At 32.0% G+C, this 23958-nt stretch overlaps 2 protein-coding genes across 2 annotated transcripts; one reads left to right on the forward strand and one right to left on the reverse strand.

The window, feature by feature from the left end:
- Nucleotides 1–3125: 3125 nt before the first annotated feature.
- LOC131640931 (wall-associated receptor kinase-like 1) lies at nucleotides 3126–6056 on the forward strand. The gene is made up of 3 exons (XM_058911285.1): nucleotides 3126–4149; nucleotides 4359–4412; nucleotides 4686–6056. The coding sequence occupies exons 1-3, from the start codon at nucleotides 3252–3254 to the stop codon at nucleotides 5858–5860; spliced, it is 2127 nt and encodes a 708-aa protein (XP_058767268.1). The 5' UTR covers nucleotides 3126–3251; the 3' UTR covers nucleotides 5861–6056.
- On the reverse strand, nucleotides 6042–13939 carry LOC131640932 (uncharacterized). Its single transcript, XM_058911286.1, has 13 exons — nucleotides 13786–13939; nucleotides 13602–13713; nucleotides 13165–13247; nucleotides 12066–12131; nucleotides 11375–11475; nucleotides 10670–10788; nucleotides 9860–9900; nucleotides 8855–8943; nucleotides 8487–8664; nucleotides 8287–8403; nucleotides 7625–7669; nucleotides 7216–7344; nucleotides 6042–6823 (listed from the first exon to the last, which is right to left on the reverse strand). Exons 1-13 carry the CDS (start codon nucleotides 13876–13878, stop codon nucleotides 6689–6691), a joined length of 1308 nt encoding a protein of 435 aa, XP_058767269.1. The 5' UTR covers nucleotides 13879–13939; the 3' UTR covers nucleotides 6042–6688.
- Nucleotides 13940–23958: the final 10019 nt, after the last annotated feature.

Here is a 23958-nt window from a genome sequence, read left to right on the forward strand (position 1 = left end):
AATATAATTATATAGTATAGATTATAATACATAGTTATAAGAGAAAAAAGAAAATGCACTGACAGTGTAAAGTATTTTTACACTGTCAACCAATGAAAGACATGCATCAGAATAAATCCATTTTTGAATTTTAAAAAACTGAAATTAAATGGTAAATTAAAGCATTTTGATTGGTTGTATGTGTAAAACTGTTTTACACTAACAGTGCATTATCTTTAAACTCTAGTTATAATTAGTTGCATAGTTATAATTAGTTACATATTTATATTTTTTTTAATAATTAAAAAAATAACGTTAATATATAATTTAATAAAAAAATTAATAACGTTAATATATTCATTATATTTTAAATAAGTTTGTTAAATAAAATTAATATTAAATGAAAAAATTTATTAACTATAAGTATTATTTCATATTCAAATAAATTTATAAAATAAATAATTTATTAAATAGTAGTAAACAAATAAATATTTTAAATAATAGCAGTAAACAAATAAATAATTTATGAAACGAAGCATATGTAAAAATAGCAGTAAACAAATAAAATATTATAAGATAGTTTATAAAATATAGAATGCAATATATAATTTATACTTTCAGTTCAAAAACTAAACATCAAAAGTTGTTTGGTCTAATGTTAGCGCCTCTTCTCTTTAATGTAGAGGACATGGGATCAAGTCTCATTATGTCTAAAATTTTAGAATAATTGAACCATTAATTTTGACAATTTCTTAAAAAAATTGTTAAGAAAATAAATTATTTGGTTCTTCTAGATTTTAGATAGTAATATATACTATCTTTCTAAAATTATATATAAAATATTACATTTTTCAAAAAGAAAATTTTGCATTAAAAACAACAACTTTTAAATTCTTAAAAAGTTAAATAAGTTAATTTTAAATATAAATTTTTTATTTATATTCTCAATAAATATCCTAAAGTAAGTTATTAATTCCGCAACTTTTAAATGGAAACCATTTAATTAAAACGAATAGAGATAATATATTTTATGACATTAATTTTAGATAATACTTAAAACGGACAAAATTAAAACTTATAAAATTAATTAAAGAAAATATATAATTTAAGTAATAAATATTTAAAATAAAATCAAAAGAAATTTGGAATTTTGATTCATTCGGATACGCATATTCGAATTAATCAATATTTCAAATTTCTCAATTTCTTTGGGTTTTTTCGGATATGCATATCCGAAAAAATCTCTGACAATTTTTTATAGATGTCTTCGGATATGCATATCCGAATTAACCAAAATCTCAAAAAAAAATTGTTGTCTTCGGAGATGCATCTCCGAAGGGTATTTTGAGGTTTTTCCCATATATATGGGTGTACAAAAAAATTGTCTTAATTTTTCAAATTTTAAAATAATAATAAATAGCATGTCAATGTGGCATTTAAAATCATCCATAAATAAATAAAAGAAACTTTTAAAAAAATAAGAAAATGAACCTGACTAAAAAAATTTCAAAAAAGCGAATTTCCACAGAAATTAAAAAAATGCCACATCGCTTGCCACGTATGTAGATTCTATTGGAATCTTGATCCAATTTCAAATTGGATGGAATCTTTATTTGGTGAGGGCTACGATTTTTTTTAAAAGGGTGATAAATCAAAACACGCTCATATGGCAGGGGGTAAAAGGTATTTAACCCTTTTTAATTTTATTTCAAGGGTGGATATTACAGCAATTCCCGATGATCATTGATTGAGGAGTTATTGATGAGTACACTAAGGCTTGACCACATGTTCGTGCCTTCATCCCCCTCAGAGGGAACTAGACAGTGGAGCCTTATAGATTATATCTGGACAACATGGTTGCCGATGACACCCGCTACGACTGCTACGCTACTCACCGTGAGACGCGCCCGTTTGATGACATTGCACTATTCTTTGGATGGCTGGCATGCAGTTCGACCATCAATGTTTCATATCTTCCAGAGCGCGTTATGCGGCAGTTCGGCTGCTGTTAAACGATACCTCGCCACCCTTTTGCCTCTGCTCCTCTCGGGTTGACCCGTAGGAAGATAGATGACATATTTGCTGACTATCAGCAGCATATGGTTCCAGACGAGGCTCAGGCGATTAGATCAGAGAGAGACTCGAGCTGTGCTGATGAGTACATCACTTGGTTCTTCATTGTATCACACCCCTACATGATCCCCCGTGCAGAGGGATCATCGCCCAGACTAGTTCATCATGAGATATTACAGGAGCAGCAGTCTTAGGCGGACCACACTCAAGATGAGTTGCCTCGTCGTCAGATAGTTGAGATATGGCGAGCAGGCATTGAGGGAGGTTTCTTCCTTGGGGGTCTGGTGTCAAGCGTATTCTGGATGACATTATGGAGGTGCACAAGGGGCACTGGTGTACCGCAGACATCGCGTCAGGACGGATGGAATAGTATACGGTAGAGGCAGAGGAGCCAACATAGGAGGTGGTGGACGTAGAAGAGGCGCTAGAGATAGAGGGGAATGCAAATGTTATCCGACACACACAGTAGTAATCGTGCTAATGATTTTGATGTCTATATTTTGATTACATTGATGTACTTTCTTTTTTATTATGTATATGACATTTGACTATTTGGATGATGTACATGATGTATTATTATTTTTATGTACTATATAATATTGAGTAGACATATCATTATTTTGAAGCACTGTATTTTGATGAAATTATTCTGTTGCACATAAAAATTTAGAGTTTTGTAGTGATTTATAGTTGGTTTAAATTATATCAGAAGGTTACGTAGGTACATCTACAAAACATTCTGTTTTTGAGACGTCTCGTAGGTACAACTACGAAAGTTTCCTAAACTAAATTAAGTTGAATTTTTCTCAATGCTTACTATTTAAAACTACTTCCATAGATATAGCTTCGGAAAAAAATAAATTTTAAATAAAAAAAATGTACTTCCTGATATGTATCTCCGGAAGCAGGAGGCTTTAACGCAATTGCACCAGATACCTAAGAGTATCATGGGGTTGATTGAGATATTCACCTTAAATTTTATTTCAATTGTTTGTCTTGTTTATAATATACGGTCAATTGGGCAAAGACAATTCAACAATAGTATTTTTTCTTTTGAAGAAAATTCAACAACAAATTTTATTTTTTTCGTTGAAGAAAATACTGAGAAATTTCTTAAACAGTTCTATTAGTATTTTTTTTTTTTACACAGCATAAATAAGGTGCATCTAAGATCCACAATTATATCTTAGCTCTAAACAATGATTCTACCATTCACAATATTTCATATCATTGTTTTAATAATATCTCCTCGATTAGCCTCAGCACAAGATGTAAGCATAGCACAATATGGTTGTAATTCAACATGTGGAACATTTTCTGTTCCTTTCCCATTCGGAATGGATGAACCTCATTGCTATGCACACAAATGGTTTGAAATAGAATGCAAATTAGGCAGAAATTCTTCTGATATTCCTAAACCTTACTTGAAGTCGTTAAATCTTGAAGTAACAGACTTTAACACAGACTCGAGCATCGTTGAGATTATGAGCCCAATTTACCATTCCAATTGTCAAAACAACAAAAATAGTAGCAACAGTAATAAAATCGTTACACTTAGAGACAGTCCTTTCATATTTTCACAGGCTGATAACACGTTTCTAGCTGTGGGATGTAACAATCTTGCTTTTCTTCAGTCAAATGGGACAACTGTTGGTGGTTGTGTATCAATTTGTGACGACGACAACAATTTCAATATAGGTAGCGACGGTTGTAATGGAAGGTATTGTTGTAAAACCTCATTGCCTTCACATCTTTCAGAGTTTAACGCAACAATAAGAGGTTTAAGCGAACAGAGTAGTGATGGGTGTGTTTATGCTTTGATTGCAAGTGATTATTGGATAACATTAGATAATTCATATATGAGTAATTATGAGATTGAGATATTGAATGAGTTGAAAAATAAGGAATATGCTCCTGCGATGCTTGAGTGGGAGATTTTGAATGATATGTTAATAAATTCCACATTTCAACTACCTCCAAATTGTTACGACTCCAACGTTACTTCTTTAAGTAACGGAAACACCGGAAGGCAATGTCGATGCTCCTACCTTGATGGACAATACTATGGCAATCCCTACCTTGCTGGACACTGCCCAGGTTTTTCAATATCTTCCTTTTTATATTAAAATATGTCATTATTAAGTTTTATCATTCTCAGGAACAACGTAGAAACACTTAGTTTTCTAAGAAATCAATAACAAATTGTCTTGGTATAAATTCTATCTGCTTCCAGGCCCCATTTAAAATTCAATATATACGAATATTAAACTATAAGCTAACTTGGTTCTTTGTTTCTGCTGCTCCAGATCGAGAATACCACTTTAATAAGAATAACCGATGGAAGAAGTGGGTTATTGTAGGTATGTACAGATTTCACAAATGAATAATAATTATTTTATTGCATTTCATCGAACTTGGGTGATGCTAAGCTAGAGTTTGGTGAATTTACATTTAATTGGTACTTATACAACTATAGCATCCCATTAAATAGAATCAGTTATTTGAGTTATATTCAATCAAGATCATGTCTCTATTAAAAAAAATTTAATTTTGATATCTATCTTAATAGATTCTCTTAATATCTGTTTGAGAGTTGGTTTTAATACACATGATTTATTATGACAAATATGTAGGAATTTCATCAAGTCTCGGATCCATCGGTTTCCTCATCGGTCTACTGTTTTTGTACAAATTTTTGAAACGAAGAATGATTAAGAAACGCAAGGAAAATTTCTTCAAAAGAAATGGTGGTTTGTTGTTGCAAAAAAGAATGTCTTCAGGAGAAGTCAATATTGACAGAACTACTCTCTTCACTTTAAAGGATTTAAAGAAAGCCACTGACAATTTCAATAAGGATAGAGTTCTTGGAAAGGGAGGCCAAGGCACCGTTTACAAAGGCATGTTGGTGGATGGTAAAATTGTTGCAGTGAAAAAGTTTAAGGTTGAAGGAAATGTTGAAGAGTTCATTAATGAGTTTGTTATTCTTTCACAAATCAACAATAGAAATGTTGTTAAATTATTGGGGTGTTGTTTGGAGACAGAAATTCCTTTGCTTGTTTATGAATTCATTCCAAATGGTAACCTTTTTGAGTATCTGCATGACCAAAATGAGGACATTCCAATGACATGGGACATGCGTTTGAGAATTGCCACTGAAGTTGCTGGGGCTTTATTTTATTTGCACTCAGTTGCATCTCAACCAATTTATCATAGAGATGTCAAATCAACAAATATACTATTGGATGAAAAGTATAGGGCAAAATTAGCTGATTTTGGTGCATCAAGAATAATTTCAATTGAAGCAACTCACCTTACCACAATGGTTCAAGGTACTTTTGGATACTTAGACCCAGAATATTTTCACACTAGCCAATTTACAGAGAAAAGTGATGTGTACAGCTTTGGGGTAGTTCTTGGTGAGCTTTTAACCGGTAAGAAGCCAATATCCTCTACATCAAGATCTGGGGAATCACAAAGTTTAGCTTCCTATTTTGTTCAGTGTATGGAGGAGAATATGTTATTTGACGTAATTGACAAAAGGATCACAAAAGGAGGGGAGATAGAACATATCACTGCAGTTGCAAATCTTGCATTTAGATGCTTAGAAATGAATGGAAGAAAACGACCAACGATGAAAGAAGTAACATTAGAATTAGAAGGGATCATGGGATTGAATAAGAAGCTTAATGCACAACAAAACCATGAGGAAATTGAACTTTCTGGAATTGAAGAGTACCAACCTTGGGATGGGTATTCTGCATCAAATTCATTGCCAATTGTCAGCAGCCAAACACAATCCACAGACTGAGATTATGCACATTCTTGCATTAGATTAGTTGGTTTGTTTAATTTTTATTTTTTTCCGTATTTATTAGTTGTAACATGTATTATTGTATTATAAACAAGAGTTTGCTTAGGCTTTTAAGATAAGATAAGGAGGTAGTTGAATAGTGAATTATATTGGATGTATTTAAAACGCATAAATTTTGACAGTTGAGGGACAATTTGTGCTTGATTCTTTTTTTCTATCATCTACTTTTTTCAATAGACTCTTTTCAGCAAATTCAGACTGACATTAGCCACTTGGGATGTGTTGGTATGTTTGTTAAATTTTATTATCTCCCAGAGGTTTTATCCTCTTTCAAACTTTCTACATTGTCAAGGAAAACTAACTCATGGTAATGGTCAACTGCTAATCTTCTTAATAATGGTACCTTTATTATCGCTATAATTTTGACCCTTTGAACCAATTTTGAGAATAAGACAAACATCCAGGGAGCCTAATGTAATTCAGGTAAGAGCATCAGTAGCAAAAACTAGCGGTGTACATCACTGATAAATAGGACCCTATACAAGATAATCTTCACTTGTGTTTATTCTTACACCTATATAAAAATGTTCTATCTTTCAAAAAAAGTATACAACTTCAGGGGCTTCAGTGGGGAAAATGTCCATGGGAAAGTTGCCCATAAACAGTAAATAAATAAACCATGTCTGGAAATCCAATTTATGGTCAAATAATGAAATTCCAGTAACTCATAAATATATCTCGATAAATATTCTATGATTCTTATATATATAAAAAGAACCTGTGATCCTTGTGAATGCAAGTACTTCAGTTGAATTTATAGATCATCTACTTAGTATTGTGAGTGGGGACACTGAGATAAAATTTGGTATTCTTGAAATCATCCAAGAGTGGGTTGTATCCATCCTTGGTTATCGTTTTTGTGGGCAAACCAAACTCTTCCATGAAAGCCGATGTTTCCAGCTGCATTAAATACAAACTAATAAGGTAAAATACACAAAGTTGGTAAAATATGAAAGAAAAAAAGAACATATTGTGCAATTTCTCATAAGAATAGAAAAATATTCCAAAGCAAAAGTCAAGGATTTCAAACTAAAACACTAGCATATTAAGCACATTGAAATATCTAAAACTTTCTTAACAATTCAACTTTTATAAATGAATATTACTATTATTTTATGTGTATTTTGTTTATACGATTTGTCATTAAAAACCATTAGATAAGGATATGGAAAATAGAATGTAGTGCACTCAATCATGAAATACACATCAGTAGAACGATATGTAGAGACCCAGTACTTCAACTTTTGCCAGATGTGATGATAATATTAAAAAAATAAGACAATAGTCCTAACCGTAATTGTTCTCCTTTTCCTTCCCTTTTTCGATGAATGATCATCTTGAAGTTTTAGCCACCCAGAACAATAATGATCAATTCGTTCTAAAAGCCAAAAGTCTGTAGGAAAGAAGATATCAGCATCACCCTGCAACAAAAAGCATAAGCTTTAGTACAGCAATGTATATGTTTAGAAGTTCTGGAAGAAATTATTCTATATGATAGGATCATCACTTGTATAGTACAATAGTCATTATTAGTATTGTACTCGTATGAAGTAACTAGAATAATTGAGCCTTGGTAGTTTCTTGGTGCAAGTGAATGCAACAAAAAAAATGTGTTAAATTTAAGCAAGTTTGTTTCAAGCTATAACACCTTAAAATGAGGAATGTAGATTGAGAAGGAAATAAGTTAGTGCTAAACAAAACCTTAGCCTCCATATAATCTTGGTAATCTGTGCTGCTCCCGTCTTTCTGCAATGCATAAGGAAACACTCTGTCAATTAAGACAATCATAATTGCTTCTATTTGATTTGTTGAGGGAAAACATAAAGGGGTGACTTCTGAAGATCATAGCCAATTATCATATCTGTACATAAATTTTTTAAAATATCAATACCATCCATGAGATGGAATAAGTAGGAGCTCAATCATGAACGTGTATTCAATAAATCGATTATGTTTATTCAATAATCCAATAGAATAATATAGCAATATTTTAGTCATAAAAAGTGAAGTACCGTGATCAAGAAACAAAAAGGTTTCTGGTACTAGAGTCTATTGCAATCTAATTCTGGTGAGTAACAATCCAATAGGATAATATTGCAATAGGTTGGCCATATAAAAAGTTACATTGATAAACTGCTTTTACAAAATCAACATTGCTTAAACTGTACATAAAAGAAAGATGGCAAGGTCTCTAAAATGGCAGTTCCATGGAGCAAATGAACACTGTTTCATAATCATATCACTTGTGCAGTGCAGATAAAGACTCTATTTTAAGAACTATTTCGTGATAACTTTGCTCTAATGTGTATGAAATGAGAAGGCATACAATTTTGCCATTTAGGAAATAAATAACAAGAATATACTTTAGTTGAAACCAATGGAGCTCGTTCACCAGGTATCTTCACATCTGGCAAGTAGCTGAAATCAGAAGCAATCAAAGACATCTTTGGTAGCACCTCATGGAGAACCTCGAGTAATTTCTGGTAGACACAAAAATGAGCATATGGTGAATGTAAAAATCCATTTGTATATCAGGCTTGTGGCAGACTTAAGAGACTCTTACCAAGCAACCAGTTGGCAGCCAACATCTACGCGGTTTTGGGTGAACTTTAGACCAAATACTTTTAAGTGCTGTTACTGCACTGCTCTGTGGTGTTTTAGTTTTATCCAAGTCCGTGATCTCAACACAACGTGTAACAAGTGAGTCTTGCAATGGCTTGTATAACTCGCTGAGAGTTTCTCTTTTAAGAGTAGAAAATGGTTGACGTGTCAATAAAACAAAGCCACAGAATTGTTACAATGATAATCACTCAACAGCTAACATTTATCCAAACATTTTTTTAATTGATATTAACTAACGAAGCCCTAGAATATTTATTGTGGTGTATCATGCATGTCGCAATAGTGATCTGGATCTACGCACAAACTTACCGATCATGTTGTCTCTCAACCCAAACTTCCATCCATGGGGAGATTTGACTCTCTGAATAGACAACATCATGCGGAAGATTGTCAAGTACCTGCACAAAATAATAAAGGAGATGCAAAATATCTTAGCAATAGTAGTGATCATACATTATAACATTTAAATCAGAAAAGGGGGAAAATTAATTTCTAGTTTGCAAACAATACACCTACAGAGATAAAGTGGGGGGGAGCTCCTCCAAGGGAAGGAGTTTTTACTATTGGGTCATGAGCAAATCCCACATAAATTAATTGTTTCAAACTTTTAAAAATGCAAGTATAGTGACAACGGCAGATGGGAAATATGTCAGAGGATCTTAGCTACTAAAAGGAAATGCCAGCACAAGTGTTTAGGGTCTGTCAATAAATGTCACATGGCACCTGTTTTCCTTTGGGACGGGAGAACAAGCTCGCTGTACAGGGTTTCTTATAGTGGCCATTATCATACAAGTGTGGCGTCGGTGAGGCAACTTCCAAATGCACCAGAATGCTTGAGTTGTGTTTCTTAGTCTCCACTCAACCACTATTTCCCATAACTTAATAATATGACTCATAAGTTTAATCATCTATAATTTATAAAATTTTGGATATCTCCCTTGTTCTTACCAGTCGAAATTAAAGTATTTCTTCTCCACTCGTCCAGAATTTTCTTTCACCTCATAATCTCACTAAAATGTTTTACGCTAAATTTGTTTATGATCCTAACATGAAATTTGGGATCCTAACATAAAAGTTAATCTCGGTATGTTTACATTTTACTTATATACTAGCATTATGTAATGTAATTCATATCCTTATGTGTCCTGTTCCATCAATCCCCAGTCCTTTTCCCTTGGCATCATCACACTCAAAGCATCTCTTCTTCCTCGTCAATGGTAAAAGCCAACTAGTACTCACATTGATATAATAACATGGCAATGAAATAGTTTGAAGAATTATGGAGGAATGAAATCAACTCATAATAGAACACACCTCTAGCATTACTACCCAACATGGTTGTTGCTCCACATCCCCTGTAAAAGAGGGAACAACGATATTAGCATTATGTCATAAGCTTCTATTCCACAAAGAAATTCCCATAAATCACCAAAAAAATGAGCTTTGCGTCTTAGAAATTGAACTTTTAAAAGAAATTAAAATGACACTGTGTGTGTATCCCAAAGACTCTTAGGATGTAAAAAATAATAGATATTAGAGTAGTTAACGTAGTTAAGAGTTGTTATAGAAGTTAGTTAGTTGATTGAGGTTGTTATAGAACTATTGGTATAAATAGAATAATACAATGTAGAGTTGATCACTACGAAACATTGCAAACATTTGTGAATAGAGTGGCAACTCTTTTGTGAAGGGGAAATTTTTGGAGAGATTCTTCTCCTATTTCAAAATATTAGTATTGTCTCTTTGAAATCCAATTGTTTTGTTCCTAACAACGACCATGTGAATACTATCAAGCTATAACAGGCATTTGCTGTGAACAGTCAAATGTGGAGCTTGTTTAGCATCCTAACAGACACCATCATCCATTCAACATACCAATATTCCCTATCTATTGCTCGGTTAGGAATGAGGAGGGATTGCATATAAAATTATGAATATTATAGTTAAAAAATTAGTTCCTTCCATAACCCCTTGTTTGTAGCACATCTTTGTTTATAATCTATGTTAGTAGCTATCTAGTGATCCCACAACAGAGTAGTTCAATCTACAGTTTCTTAACCACTTTTAGAGGCCACGGTAAAATTTATGTTTACTCAATAGGGGAAATTTTTAATAGCATCCTACCCCATCCACTCCTGTCAGCAGCATCACGGCATTCTACTCTGAACTTGGGGATATGGCTGCGCATTTCGCCAACAGTTTCTTTTTGCACCTCGGCAAGTGAAGGGCTAATCTCAACTGACCTGTAGTTAGAAATAGGATATTAACTGGGATGTTAATCATATGATACACAAGAGAGTAAATTTTCTCCAATTCAATTCACTAACAGCAATCAATAATAGGATATTCATAATGCTTATAGACGGTTATAACAAACATGAATAAGATATAAAACCAAATTTGTAAAAAATTATACATATAATGCTTATAAGAAGAAAGATCAGAACCAAAAATTGATATCTACAAATCAAGAATACATCATTAGTATAAATACTACTGCATACAAATTGAAGGTTCAAACCCTCCCGTTCACATTGGCAGAGAATAAAATAGAACAAATAAAGTAAAGCCAGAAGGCGTTTAGCTTGCTGGTTTCTCACTTTATCATTTATATTTCATGTCATATGTCAATGGAATGAAACTATGAAATTAAAGAATGGCTCCAAATATAAGTTACTAATAGGATGATCATACAAAAAAGATAATAAAACTACAGTAAATTTAAGCATAGCTAACTGTCTTAACAAAAAGTTTTAAAGAAAAGTGGCCCTAACATTATATTTTGGTTTATTATAAAATATATAGCATACTGAATATCTAGGCACGTACGTGTAAGTCATACTGTTATAAACTTTTGGAGGAGCATTCAACATTATGTAATCCATTATACCCTTGGCACATGTTCCTGATCCACCACCAATTTCATAAATCTGATTGCAAATTAGAGGATAGTATCAACTACTGATACAAGTAATAAAAAGTAACATTGTTTAAGCGCCATAGACTTATAACACTATCAAATAATTGGTTAAGTGAAAAATAAAAACATAATGCAGGGCTCGCAGTCTAGCTGCTTAACTATAAGAGATGCTGTTCTCTCAGGCTATTAATAGCAGATTTGCAAGAAACAAAGGGAACAATATTGTATATGGACATATGTTAATGGTAAGCCTATTAAGAGTAGACATGATAATAAAAGACCAACTACCAGACGTAATACATCTTTAAAGAGTTTCGAAATCTGTTGAACTTTGAACTATTTTTCCTATTCAATGATTCAATCTCAGAGAATCAACTTGTATGCATGATATATTTAGTTCAGCAATGATTACAGTCAATTAGTTCATATTTAAAAATTGAATTGAAAAATTGCATAAAATTCATATAAAAAATTTAAAATGAAAAAGAAAATTCCATTTCAAAACTCAAAACTACATGAATATGCATCAATAAGTACAGCAGTCTCCTAATGTTAACATTTGTCAAAGAAGATCATGTGCAAAAGTTGCAGTACGCTTACTTTTAGAGGAACAGAGAAGTTTGCGGTGCGCATGATGGCTTCTGCAATAGCATGGGCATACCAAGGCTTCAAAAAGGAAAAAAATCAGAACCTAAAAGAGCAAAAGCTCTACATCTACATGTATGTTCAAGAAATTAGAAATATAAATAATATTATTTAAAACTCAACAGCAATTCCAGGAAAAATTAATTTCATTAGATTTTAATACATATAGGGTCCGGGAAAATTGCATACCGAAGCTCAAGTCTGATATGTGCTTGATTTGATTGTGCATTTAAACAATGATCAATTCCACCACAAAAATAGGATAAAGTTGAACATCCCAAGGTATACTATCCTGCCCGCAGATTATTTAAATCAAAAGAAACTGAAAATACTTCACAATTTTCATTTTAATGAATGAAAACTTTACGTTTTCAATACGAAATGCAATTTTAGTGTACTCTGTAAGCCATAGTTATGTTTCATATCAAATTATGGGGTACCATTATTTCTTGGTCTACTGTGTGTATCATTCAGTGCTACTTTACCGTCCTATCGTATCCAGCAGTTAAAACTCTTTTAAGAACAACTAACCCAATGATCAAAACAGATTTCTTTTTTAAAAAATAGGGCAAGCAACAAACTCGTAAGTGGCCCGGGCAGCAGATTACGAAAAGTACCAATGAGAAACAGCAAGATAAAATCTGTGTAAAGTTTATTAACAAAACTCGATGGGAATTAGATACCATTCTGTCTGTTGTTAATATTTGATGTAGCATAAACCAAATGAAGAAAAATAAACTTCTATTTCAGTCCATAGAGATGATGGTATGATTAGGAAGGACATTAAGTTGTTAGAACATTTTAGGTTAAAAAATGGTTGGATATTGTTGTATCAATCTTCCCTAGGCATACACACCGTATAACCCCAAATATGCAGGTATTTCTTACAGCCTTGAAACATAATCAATTGATTCCTTAAACACAATAATATTCCATTAGAATCAAATTTTTAACATTTTTTCCCTCTTAAACTAACAGCTATTAGAATCAAATTTTGAATCATATTATTATATATGCTGAGGACTAGAAAAAAATTATGACAAGGAATGTTTACCTTAAAAATCTCCACTGGAGTAAACCACGATATGTCACTCTGCTTATAAATGTTATCCAAATATTTCATATAAGCTTTTCGGCCTGAAACATTTCATCAATCTACAATATTAGAAGTTCCAACAAACCAATGAAAAATAATTAATATTTAGAGGTGTGTATTATAGTCAGAGACCAATCTGGTTCAATAGGTTTCGACCTTGAAATCAATCGCGAGTTAAGTTACTACACAATCACCAATAATTCATGATTCCGCCATCTAATTGACTAAAAATTGAATCTAAATAGATAGATTGTGACTGTAGATTCGAGTTAACAACAGTTAAACACGGGCATTCGAATTAGTAGTTAACTAACTTGATAAACAGAATTAATCAACCTAAGTAGTACATAATGTTGGTTACATACAGTATTAGTGAATGATAAAGAAAAAGGCACCTTGAAGTTGATTGAATCGAATGGTATTGGGAAGAACACCGACGGAGCGAGATTTTTGGGAGAAGTAGCCATATAATGGATGGTAAAGTGCAGAATGAATGAAATCTCGAACCTGTTTACGAAATTGATTAGACGATTTGGAAGAAATGGAAAATAGATGGAGAATGGATTGGTTGGCACTTACCAGAACGGGTTTATCTCCGATAATGTGAGAGGAGTAGAAGGCTGAAGATTTAGAAGCGAGAGAAATGAGCCTCAGATTGGTGCGAGTAAACATTGCTTAGTAGTGGGAGCAGGGAGGTGAAGGATGGTGAGTGTTTATGTTTTCTTAAACCCTTTCTCCCTATTACAAGCTTTTCACTTTGCTTCTTCTAAAAATATAAATAAATAACTAAAATTATTATTATTATTATTATTATTATTATTATTATTATTATTATTATTATTATTATTATTATTATTATTATTATTATTATTATTATTATTATTATTATTATTATTATTATTATTATTATTATTATTATTATTATTATTATTATTATTATTATTATTATTATTATTATTATTATTATTATTATTATTATTATTATTATTATTATTATTATTATTATTATATTATTATTATTATTATTATTATTATTATTATTATTATTATTATTATTATTATTATTATTATTATTATTATTATTATTATTATTATTATTATTATTATTATTATTATTATTATTATTATTATTATTATTATTATTATTATTATTATTATTATTATTATTATTATTATTATTATTATTATTATTATTATTATTATTATTATTATTATTATTATTATTATTATTATTATTATTATTATTATTATTATTATTATTATTATTATTATTATTATTATTATTATTATTATTATTATTATTATTATTATTATTATTATTATTATTATTATTATTATTATTATTATTATTATTATTATTATTATTATTATTATTATTATTATTATTATTATTATTATTATTATTATTATTATTATTATTATTATTATTATTATTATTATTATTATTATTATTATTATTATTATTATTATTATTATTATTTTTTGAATGAAATAAACTTTATTCGATTCAAAAATCCAATACAAGCAAGGCGATCAAAGATCCAGCCCCAAAGTCGACAAAATTACTCAGGCAACATTAACATATTTTATTATTATTATTATTATTATTATTATTATTATTATTATTATTATTATTATTATTATTATTATTATTATTATTATTATTATTATTATTATTATTATTATTATTATTATTATTATTATTATTATTATTATTATTATTTTTTGAATGAAATAAACTTTATTCGATTCAAAAATCCAATACAAGCAAGGCGATCAAAGATCCAGCCCCAAAGTCGACAAAATTACTCAGGCAACATTAACATATTTTATTATTATTATTATTATTATTATTATTATTATTATTATTATTATTATTATTATTATTATTATTATTATTATTATTATTATTATTATTATTATTATTATTATTATTATTATTATTATTATTATTATTATTATTATTATTATTATTATTATTATTATTATTATTATTATTATTATTATTATTATTATTATTATTATTATTATTATTATTATTATTATTATTATTATTATTATTATTATTATTTTTTGAATGAAATAAACTTTATTCGATTCAAAAATCCAATACAAGCAAGGCGATCAAAGATCCAGCCCCAAAGTCGACAAAATTACTCAGGCAACATTAACATATTTTATTATTATTATTATTATTATTATTATTATTATTATTATTATTATTATTATTATTATTATTATTATTATTATTATTATTATTATTATTATTATTATTATTATTATTATTATTATTATTATTATTATTATTATTATTATTATTATTATTATTATTATTATTATTATTATTATTATTATTATTATTATTATTATTATTATTATTATTATTATTATTATTATTATTATTTTTTGAATGAAATAAACTTTATTCGATTCAAAAATCCAATACAAGCAAGGCGATCAAAGATCCAGCCCCAAAGTCGACAAAATTACTCAGGCAACATTAACATATTTTATTATTATTATTATTATTATTATTATTATTATTATTATTATTATTATTATTATTATTATTATTATTATTTATTATTATTATTATTATTATTATTATTATTATTATCATTATTATTATTATTATTATTATTATTATTATTATTATTATTATTATTATTATTATTATTATCATTATTATTATTATTATTATTATTATTATTATTATTATTATTATTATTATTATTATTATTATTATTATTATTATTATTATTATTATTATTATTATTATTATTATTATTATTATTATTAATAATAATAATAATAATAATAGGATTTCTGTTTAATGTAACACCCCAAATTCTACCCGAAAAATATAATAAAATCAGAGTATAAATTTCAAACAAGTTCATTTGAGGTATCACATATTTGTTATTTCAAAAACATTCTCGATTTACTTGCCTTCATATAGATACATAGCACGGGAGTTTAAAATTAATCTAAAAAATTACTTTATCAAAATAATTATTTTATCTAGGAGCGGAATTCACAAAACTTCACAATTTTCAATTTAATCATAACTTTTTCGCAAAATAGCTTTAAGCAACAATTCAACAATAAAACATCACTAAAAATTCAGCAAGTAACAAATAATTAAAACACGCATTTATCCCCCCGAGTGCTACATATCAGAGCGACCATCGACTCGACTCAAATCGTCTAAATCTTCCTCAAGGCTATCACCTGCACGTTACCAGTTTAAAGGTAACGGCAAAACAAATAAAAGGGGTGAGATATCAAACAATATAAACAAGGTGATGATAAATAGTATATATATGGTTTAAGTCATAATAATCATCACTTTGCGGTATAATCATTATCGTCTAGTTTACTTCACTATTTAAATCAAAACAACACACGTCACCATATCTCACATAAATTCAAATTCAGATTTCATAATAATTCACATAAGTTCACACATCACAACACATAAACTCATAATCACACAAATAAAATGCGACTCTAACAAATGCACATGCATGTGGTACCTAGGGCTTCAGCCCCCATCGCCAATTGCCAATAAATAGAGGCATCAAAACAGGCATAAGCCTACGTCGCTGTTTGCCAATCCAGGCCGTCACTAAAACATGCAAATCATGAGACACTAATGAAATGCAACAAATTACAAAAATCACAAAACAATATCGCGAGGCTTACGCCTATATCACAAATGTTACTGATCATTAGGGTAACTCAACGTCGCTTTATTTCCTGCATTTCGCAGTTATTGCCAAATCATAACATTGCATCGTCACTGGCCATAGGCCTACAACTTAATATCACCACATCACAAACCAACACCATTAATCAATATTCCACACTCAATAACAGCATATATAATTTTCCAGAAAATCACAAAATAGCGAACACCAAATAATACCAAACACGGCGATAAAATTATAACCCAACCCCACATACGGTCCATCATATCCCCGTTTATAGAGCAAGAACCTCACCCTTACCTTGTATTGGATATTATTCTATAATTATACCGATATAAGTCTTCTAGCCTTAGCTTCTAACCCTTGCATCTTTTAATCAGAATCAAAAGCTGAATTTTTTTCCAAATATGCAACTACAATGTGATGATGATATCTCGCAACGCAGACCTTATTTTGAAGATCCCAACGGTAAAAATTTAGATATAGGTGTTGTGAACCTACCTACAAAATTTGGCGACGATCCAACGGTTAACGAATCGGGGATCTTTGATTTAGTGAGACTGCTGCAAGAAAAACGGGAATGAGTTTCTCTCCTCTTTTCTATCTTCTCTACAACTTCCCATGACCAATTTCCCAAGACTTTTTCGCTTCTAATTAACCTAATCCTTATCTTAACCTAATTTCATTAAACCTATTGGGCCTAACATTCACACCCCACCTTTTACTACCACCATCACTTAATTAAGTCCATATAATAAATCTAGTATTTCTTCAATACTATTTCTACAACTTAATCAATTAATTAATCGACTAATTAATCATAAAACCCATGTCAACGATTCTTAACACTCCACAAATTCAACAACTAAATTCAAAACAATTTGAAAGTATTTAATTAAATAATTAAATAATTAATTAAATACCGGGTGTTACATCTACACCCCAAGGATTTCTTAGACACCACGGGAAATCTCAATTATGCCCTCAACCTCCGTAGATGCATCTCCAAAACGTTTTTTTTAAAAAATTTGTTTTGTTCCGTAGATACATCTACGGAACTGTTAAAAACATAGTATAGCACAATTAATTTCAACATATTTTCAGGTCAACAAGCCTTCTGTATATGTATCTACGAAACTTGGTGAAAACAGAGTGTTCCGTAGATGCACCTACGAAACTGTTTGTTATATTTTCAACTCATGTTCATTTCAATCCAAAACTCAATTTATATTACAAAAGTAATGCATTTTAAATCTAAAATTAAAGTAATGCATTTTAAAGACAAAAGTAGGTAGACCAATAAAAATACATCGTATAAACAATGTCGGTCATAATATCGAATATAATAACATAATAAAATGAAATTGAAATACATCATCAAAATAACTACTGTGTATGTCGGACGGACATCATCATGTGCATCACTTATGCCTCTGGCCCCATCTCCGCCTCTGCGTCCACGACGCTCTCTGTTGGCTTTACCCCTAGCGTCAAGTGCCCCACCAGTCCTGATACGATGTCTACGATATAGAAATGCCTCCTCTGTCAGCCTGATCATAGTGTCCACCACACGCCTCTAGTCAGACCCCTCGGAGAATAAACCATTTGCAATGGTTGTCAGGCCCGTGTCGGCTATCTCACGACACCGAGGAAGAACATCCTGAGTGTGTTCCAAGTCAGCTTGAGTCGTCTGCAGAATCTCCTCGTAGGCTGGTTTGGACGGATCTCTAGCTGCAATGGGAAGCATGTATGGGTGTGACACTCATAGTACCAGGTGATGTATCCTTCGGCACAACTCTAGTCGTGCTCTTCTTACGTCGCCAGAGTCTCCTCAAGAACCATGTGATGCTTCCAGTCTGCATAGACCTCATCTAACTGCTGATGGGTCATGGAAATAGGAGCGGAGACAACAGGGTCGCAAAGTATCGTCTGTGTGTAGTCAAATGGATACATGACGCACACCAGAAGATAGCGTACAATAATGATCGAGCTAGCGGCCAACCATCCATAGTATAGTGATATCTCATTAAACGGAACCGTCTCACGGTACTCAGCATAACAGGCATATTTGATGTCCTTGGCAACCTGTTAGGGACCAAATAGTACTAATTTTCATATAATGTTTTTCGTCCTTTTTACTCAATAATTACACTTTTATTCATACAATTTAATAATTTTGCAATTTTGTTAGTTTTAGTTCATTTGAATTGTTATTTCACATGTTTGTTAGTTTTGTAGTGTTTTGATTAGGTGTGAAATCATGGAAAGGAAGAGGAATTACATGAAGACTTGAAATAACAAAAGAAGTGCTGATGAAGCCTTGCCCCGCAAACACTGCGCTGCAGAATCTGTTCTTTTACTTTGTTGCCACTTGTCATGAGAGAGGGGCTTATCTTTTGAAGATAAAAAGTTATTACGAATTAGGAGTTATTTAGGGAGATAAAAAAAGTGAAATTAGAATATTCTATTCATTGTAAACCAAACATTGAGGCTAGGGTTTTGGAGAGAAAGTTTGCAACTTTGTGAGAGATTGATGTTCATAGTTTCTTCTCCATCTCTTTTGCTGTCAACCATGGTGATGAGTAGCTAAATCCCACTTTGACAAGATTGGAGGTAGTAGCTATCCTTGTTAACTATGTATTTTCTCTAACACATTTGTATGAACTTCATTGGTATTGAAATGGATGAATGTTGTTGTTTTATCTTTTATATTTAGATTTGATTTATGATTGAGAAATATATTTCAAGTCTTGATCTACAACATTTTATCAAGTAGTGAATAAATGCTAGAGATAGATTTATTTGCCACTTTTCTATTTGTATCAAACAATCAAGATTAGTATATTGATAGTTAGAGTGAGAGATCATCTAAAGATTAATACATTAACTTTCACAACTTTGTTTAGACATAAACATTGTTGGGAGAATACTAGAGCATTTCACCACTATTGAAGTTATGCATTTGGTGTTAAAGTCACATGGAAGATAGGGGTAGTGAAACCAAACCAATCTTATCAATCTTTTATCTTTGAACAAGTCTTATTTTATTTCTTACTTTATCTTTCGAATAGAAAAATAGAAACTCAACTCAAGCCAACTTTGTTACAAATTGAACTTAAAGTGATAGTAACTATAGAACGGCTGTAATATCACCCAATCTCTGTGGATACGATACAAAAATATTTTCCTTGAAAATACTATTCAACAAATTGGCGCCGTTGCCGGGGATTGGCGTTTGATATTGCAAGCATTGCAATAGTTCATTGTTTTAAGTTTTGTTACTTTATTAATATTACTCTTGCGTTTCACTTGGTTTGTTAGTTTTGTAGATTCTTGTGCATGCGAGAAAAAGCTACCGAAGAACAATTTCAATTCGATCTCGAAATTGAAAGAACACTCTGAAAGCTCAATAGTAAAGCACGAAGAAGAAGGAAATTGGCCAAAGAGAGGCGACAAAGAGAAGAGGCATCTACTTCTTCTAACAATCATATTGAAGAAGTAGTTGTAGATACTTTTGAAGGAGACATGGCGGGTGTTGTTCCAACCGAAATGTCCACCAATAGTCCAAGACGCACCTCCCAATTTGCACGCAATGCTCAAGGCAGAACAAATACGGAGATGAAGTCCGGAATCCTTCAACTTGTTTATGCAAATCCATTCACCGGAATGGATCATGAGGATCCTTTCGCACATCTCACCAAATTTTATGAGATTGCGGGTTCAACGGGAGTTGATGCGGCGAATGAAGAATCATTGTTCAAGAGGCTATTTCCACATTCATTAATTGGGAAAGCCAAAGAATGGTATCTTGATCAATTACCAAATGTGATGACAGATTGGAATCTATTGGAAGAAAAATTTCTAGAAAGATATTTTCCTCAATCCCGATTCATGGAAGCCAAAATGGCAATTGCGGTATTCACTCAAGGAAGCAACGAATCTCTTAATGAAGCGTGGGAAAGATTTAAGTCCATGTTAAGAAAATTCAATGGCCACGGTTTTGATGAGCTCACGCAAATTCATCTATTCCGAAATGGTCTTCAACCGATGCATAAAACACTTTTGGATGCTACCGCGGGTGGTTCTCTTATGTCTAAAAGTGCGGAAGAAGCAAAAACTATAATTGACCGGATGGCACTCAATGACCGTCAAAGTCAACATGATAGAAGTCCTTCACAAAGGAAAGTGGGAGTCCTCGAATTGAACACCAATATGCTATTCTTGCGCAAAACAAGCTTCTTTCACAGCAAGTGGAGTTACTCACACAACAAATGACCAAACTCCGCAGCAAATGAAAGAGATTCAAGGATCTCAAACTAGGCACCATGTGGCAGCTTGTGAACTTTGTAATGGAGATCATCCGACTGGTTTTTGTCCTCCTCCCGATGGTGAAGAAGTGAATTATGTCAACAATCAAAACCAAGGGTATCAAAGGCAACCTCCACCTCACAACAATCCTTACCAAATAAACAACCAAGGATTCCAACCTTCAAGATTCGGCAATCAACACTATCAACATCAAAGTCCTTATCAAAGTTCAAACCCACAAGGCCAAGGTCAACAATCTCAAGGCGGAAGCTCAAAGTTGGAAGATACTCTTACACAATTCATGCAAGCATCCATGGCTAATCAAAGGAGTAACGAAGCGGCCATAAAGAATTTAGAAAATCAAGTGGGTCAACTTGCAAAGCAATTGTCCGAGCAACAACCGGGAGCATCCTTTTCCGCCAACACCCAAACCAATCCAAAGGAGCATTGCAAAGCCATTGTTACAAGAAGTGGGAAGGAGGTGAATAGTGGCGTAAATCAAGAGGTTATAGTGGAAGATGAGGAGGAAATAATAGTTGAAGATGAAGAGGAGGAAGTGACAGTTTAAAATGAGGGAGAAAAGAGTGAGGAGAAGATAGAGGAAGAATTAGTTGAAAAAGAGCGGAAAGAAAAAGAAGAAAGAGAGAAAAATGACAAAAAAGTGAAGAAGAATAAAAAGAGAAATGAGAATGTGAGCACAATTCCTCTCCAACATCTACCTTACCCGCATGTGCAATCAAGGAAGGAAGACGCAAGGCGCTACGCTCGATTTATGGATATATTTAAACAACTTCACATAAATATTCCATTTTCCGAAGCATTGGATAAAATGCCCAAGTATACAAAATTCATGAAGAAGATGCTCACAAAGAAAAAGAAGTACACGGATGAAGAGACAGTTGTGCTTGATGCTCATTGTAGTGCAATTATTCAAAAAACTCCCCCAAGAAAGGAAGCCGACCCGGGACGAGTCATTTTACCGATCACCATTGGAGGTAACTACATTAGTAATGGTTTGGTTGATTTGGGGTCTAGCATCAATTTAATATCTTTATCCGTTGTCAAGAGATTGGGGAACATTGAGATGAAACACACCAGGATAACTTTACAACTAGCCGATAAGTCTATCATTTCACCATATGGAGTTGTACAAGACATGCTGGTAAAGGTGGACAAATTTTTGTTCCCGGTTGATTTTGTGGTAGTCGACATGGAGGAGGATCGTGATGTCCCATTAATACTTGGAAGACCATTCATGAAGACCACCCGAATGATGATTGATATCGATGATGGGATTATGAAAGTAAGGGTGCAAGATAAAGAGGTAATTTTTACTCTTTTTGAGTCTATGAAGCCTCATAAGGATGAACATGACAACTTTCGAATCAATGATGAAAAAGGAGAAATAATTAAGGTGGCAAATCAAATTCACAAGGACAAGGAGAAGGCAAATCATGAGAGAAAGACTCATCACAAAAACTTTGAAGTTGGACAAATGGTGCTTGTGTGCAATTCAAGACTCAAGGTGTTTCCTAGTAAGTTAAAGTCAAAGTGGTCGGGGCTATTTGTTGTGAAAGAGGTGCGAAATTATGGATCCATTGTGGTGGAGGACCCTAAAACACAAGAAAGCTGGACTGTAAAGGAACAAAGACTCAAAGTCTACGATGATGCATAAGCAAGCTGTGATGGTGTGTCATTTCTCTCGTCGAACCTTGATGCATCATCGAACCGTCGAGCTCGAACGACGTTAAACAAAGCGCTTGTTGGGAGGCAACCATAGCACAAACAGAGAACAAGCCAATTTTGCAAAGAAAATTTCACATGTTTGCCCCGCAAACAGGTAAGCCAATTTTGAAAAATAAATTTTCATCAGTGATTGCCCCGCAATCATTGTTTGCCCCGCGAACGGATCAAAAACTGAAAGTAAGCCAATTTTGCAAAGAAAATTTCATCTGTTTGCCCCGCGAACAACTGTTTGCCCCGCAAACACTGCAGTACAAGAATTCCACTTTCAAAAATAATAGCTTTTACTATAACCTAGTTTTTTATTTTTATCTTTTATTTTTACTTCTCTCCTCTCACTCTACCACTCTCTTCCTCACTAAACTCTCATACCCTATCTTCACCCACATTCTTTGGAAGCGGAGTATGATGCATACGCTAATTGACCTGTAGGCAGGCCACCTTTCATGGGGGGTGTAGGAGGCAGCGGTACTGGAAATGAGGATGACACAGTGGAAGACGTGATCGGGACAGTTGGTGGCGGTGATGAAGAAGATTGAAGTGGTGTTGTAGCATGTTTTTTATTTTTTTAGTTTATTTTTATTTTATTTTAGTCTTAATTCTGTTTTGCTTTATTATGGTTGAACTTTTTGGCTTTTAAATTTTGTACTTTATGGTGGCTCTCGTTTCACCAGTTGAACATCTTTAAAAATTGCATTTTTATTATTGTAGTTTAGTTGTGTGTTTGGGTGGAAAGTGATTAACCCAACTTTTCAAATTGTTTTGTTTAATTGTTCTTGTACAAAGAGAAGCTTGAGGAATCAATGGGCACAAACAAGAGTTGATGTTGTGAGCACTTCAAGTGGCAATGATGAGAATCGGTATCAAGGAAAATTAAGGTACACTTTATCGCTCTCTAGACTTAACATGGTTAGTTGATGGTGTGTGCAAATTGCTTAGCATAAATTCCTTGAATCACATGTCATTTTTTTTGAATCAAAATGTAGAACTT

Source organism: Vicia villosa, unplaced genomic scaffold (genome assembly GCF_029867415.1).
Source record: "Vicia villosa cultivar HV-30 ecotype Madison, WI unplaced genomic scaffold, Vvil1.0 ctg.003406F_1_1, whole genome shotgun sequence".
NCBI lineage: Eukaryota > Viridiplantae > Streptophyta > Magnoliopsida > Fabales > Fabaceae > Vicia > Vicia villosa.

Coding starts and splice junctions, on each gene's coding strand:
- LOC131640931 (XM_058911285.1), top strand. CDS start 3,252: ATGATTCTACCATTCACAATATTTCATATCATTGTTTTAATAATATCT. Junction 4,150..4,358: donor CCTTGCTGGACACTGCCCAG/GTTTTTCAATAT, acceptor CTGCTGCTCCAG/ATCGAGAATACCACTTTAAT. Junction 4,413..4,685: donor GAAGAAGTGGGTTATTGTAG/GTATGTACAGAT, acceptor ACAAATATGTAG/GAATTTCATCAAGTCTCGGA.
- LOC131640932 (XM_058911286.1), bottom strand. CDS start 13,878: ATGTTTACTCGCACCAATCTGAGGCTCATTTCTCTCGCTTCTAAATCT. Junction 11,476..12,065: donor ACTTCTCTGTTCCTCTAAAA/GTAAGCGTACTG, acceptor ATTTGCAATCAG/ATTTATGAAATTGGTGGTGG. Junction 7,670..8,286: donor CTCCATTGGTTTCAACTAAA/GTATATTCTTGT, acceptor TATGCATTGCAG/AAAGACGGGAGCAGCACAGA.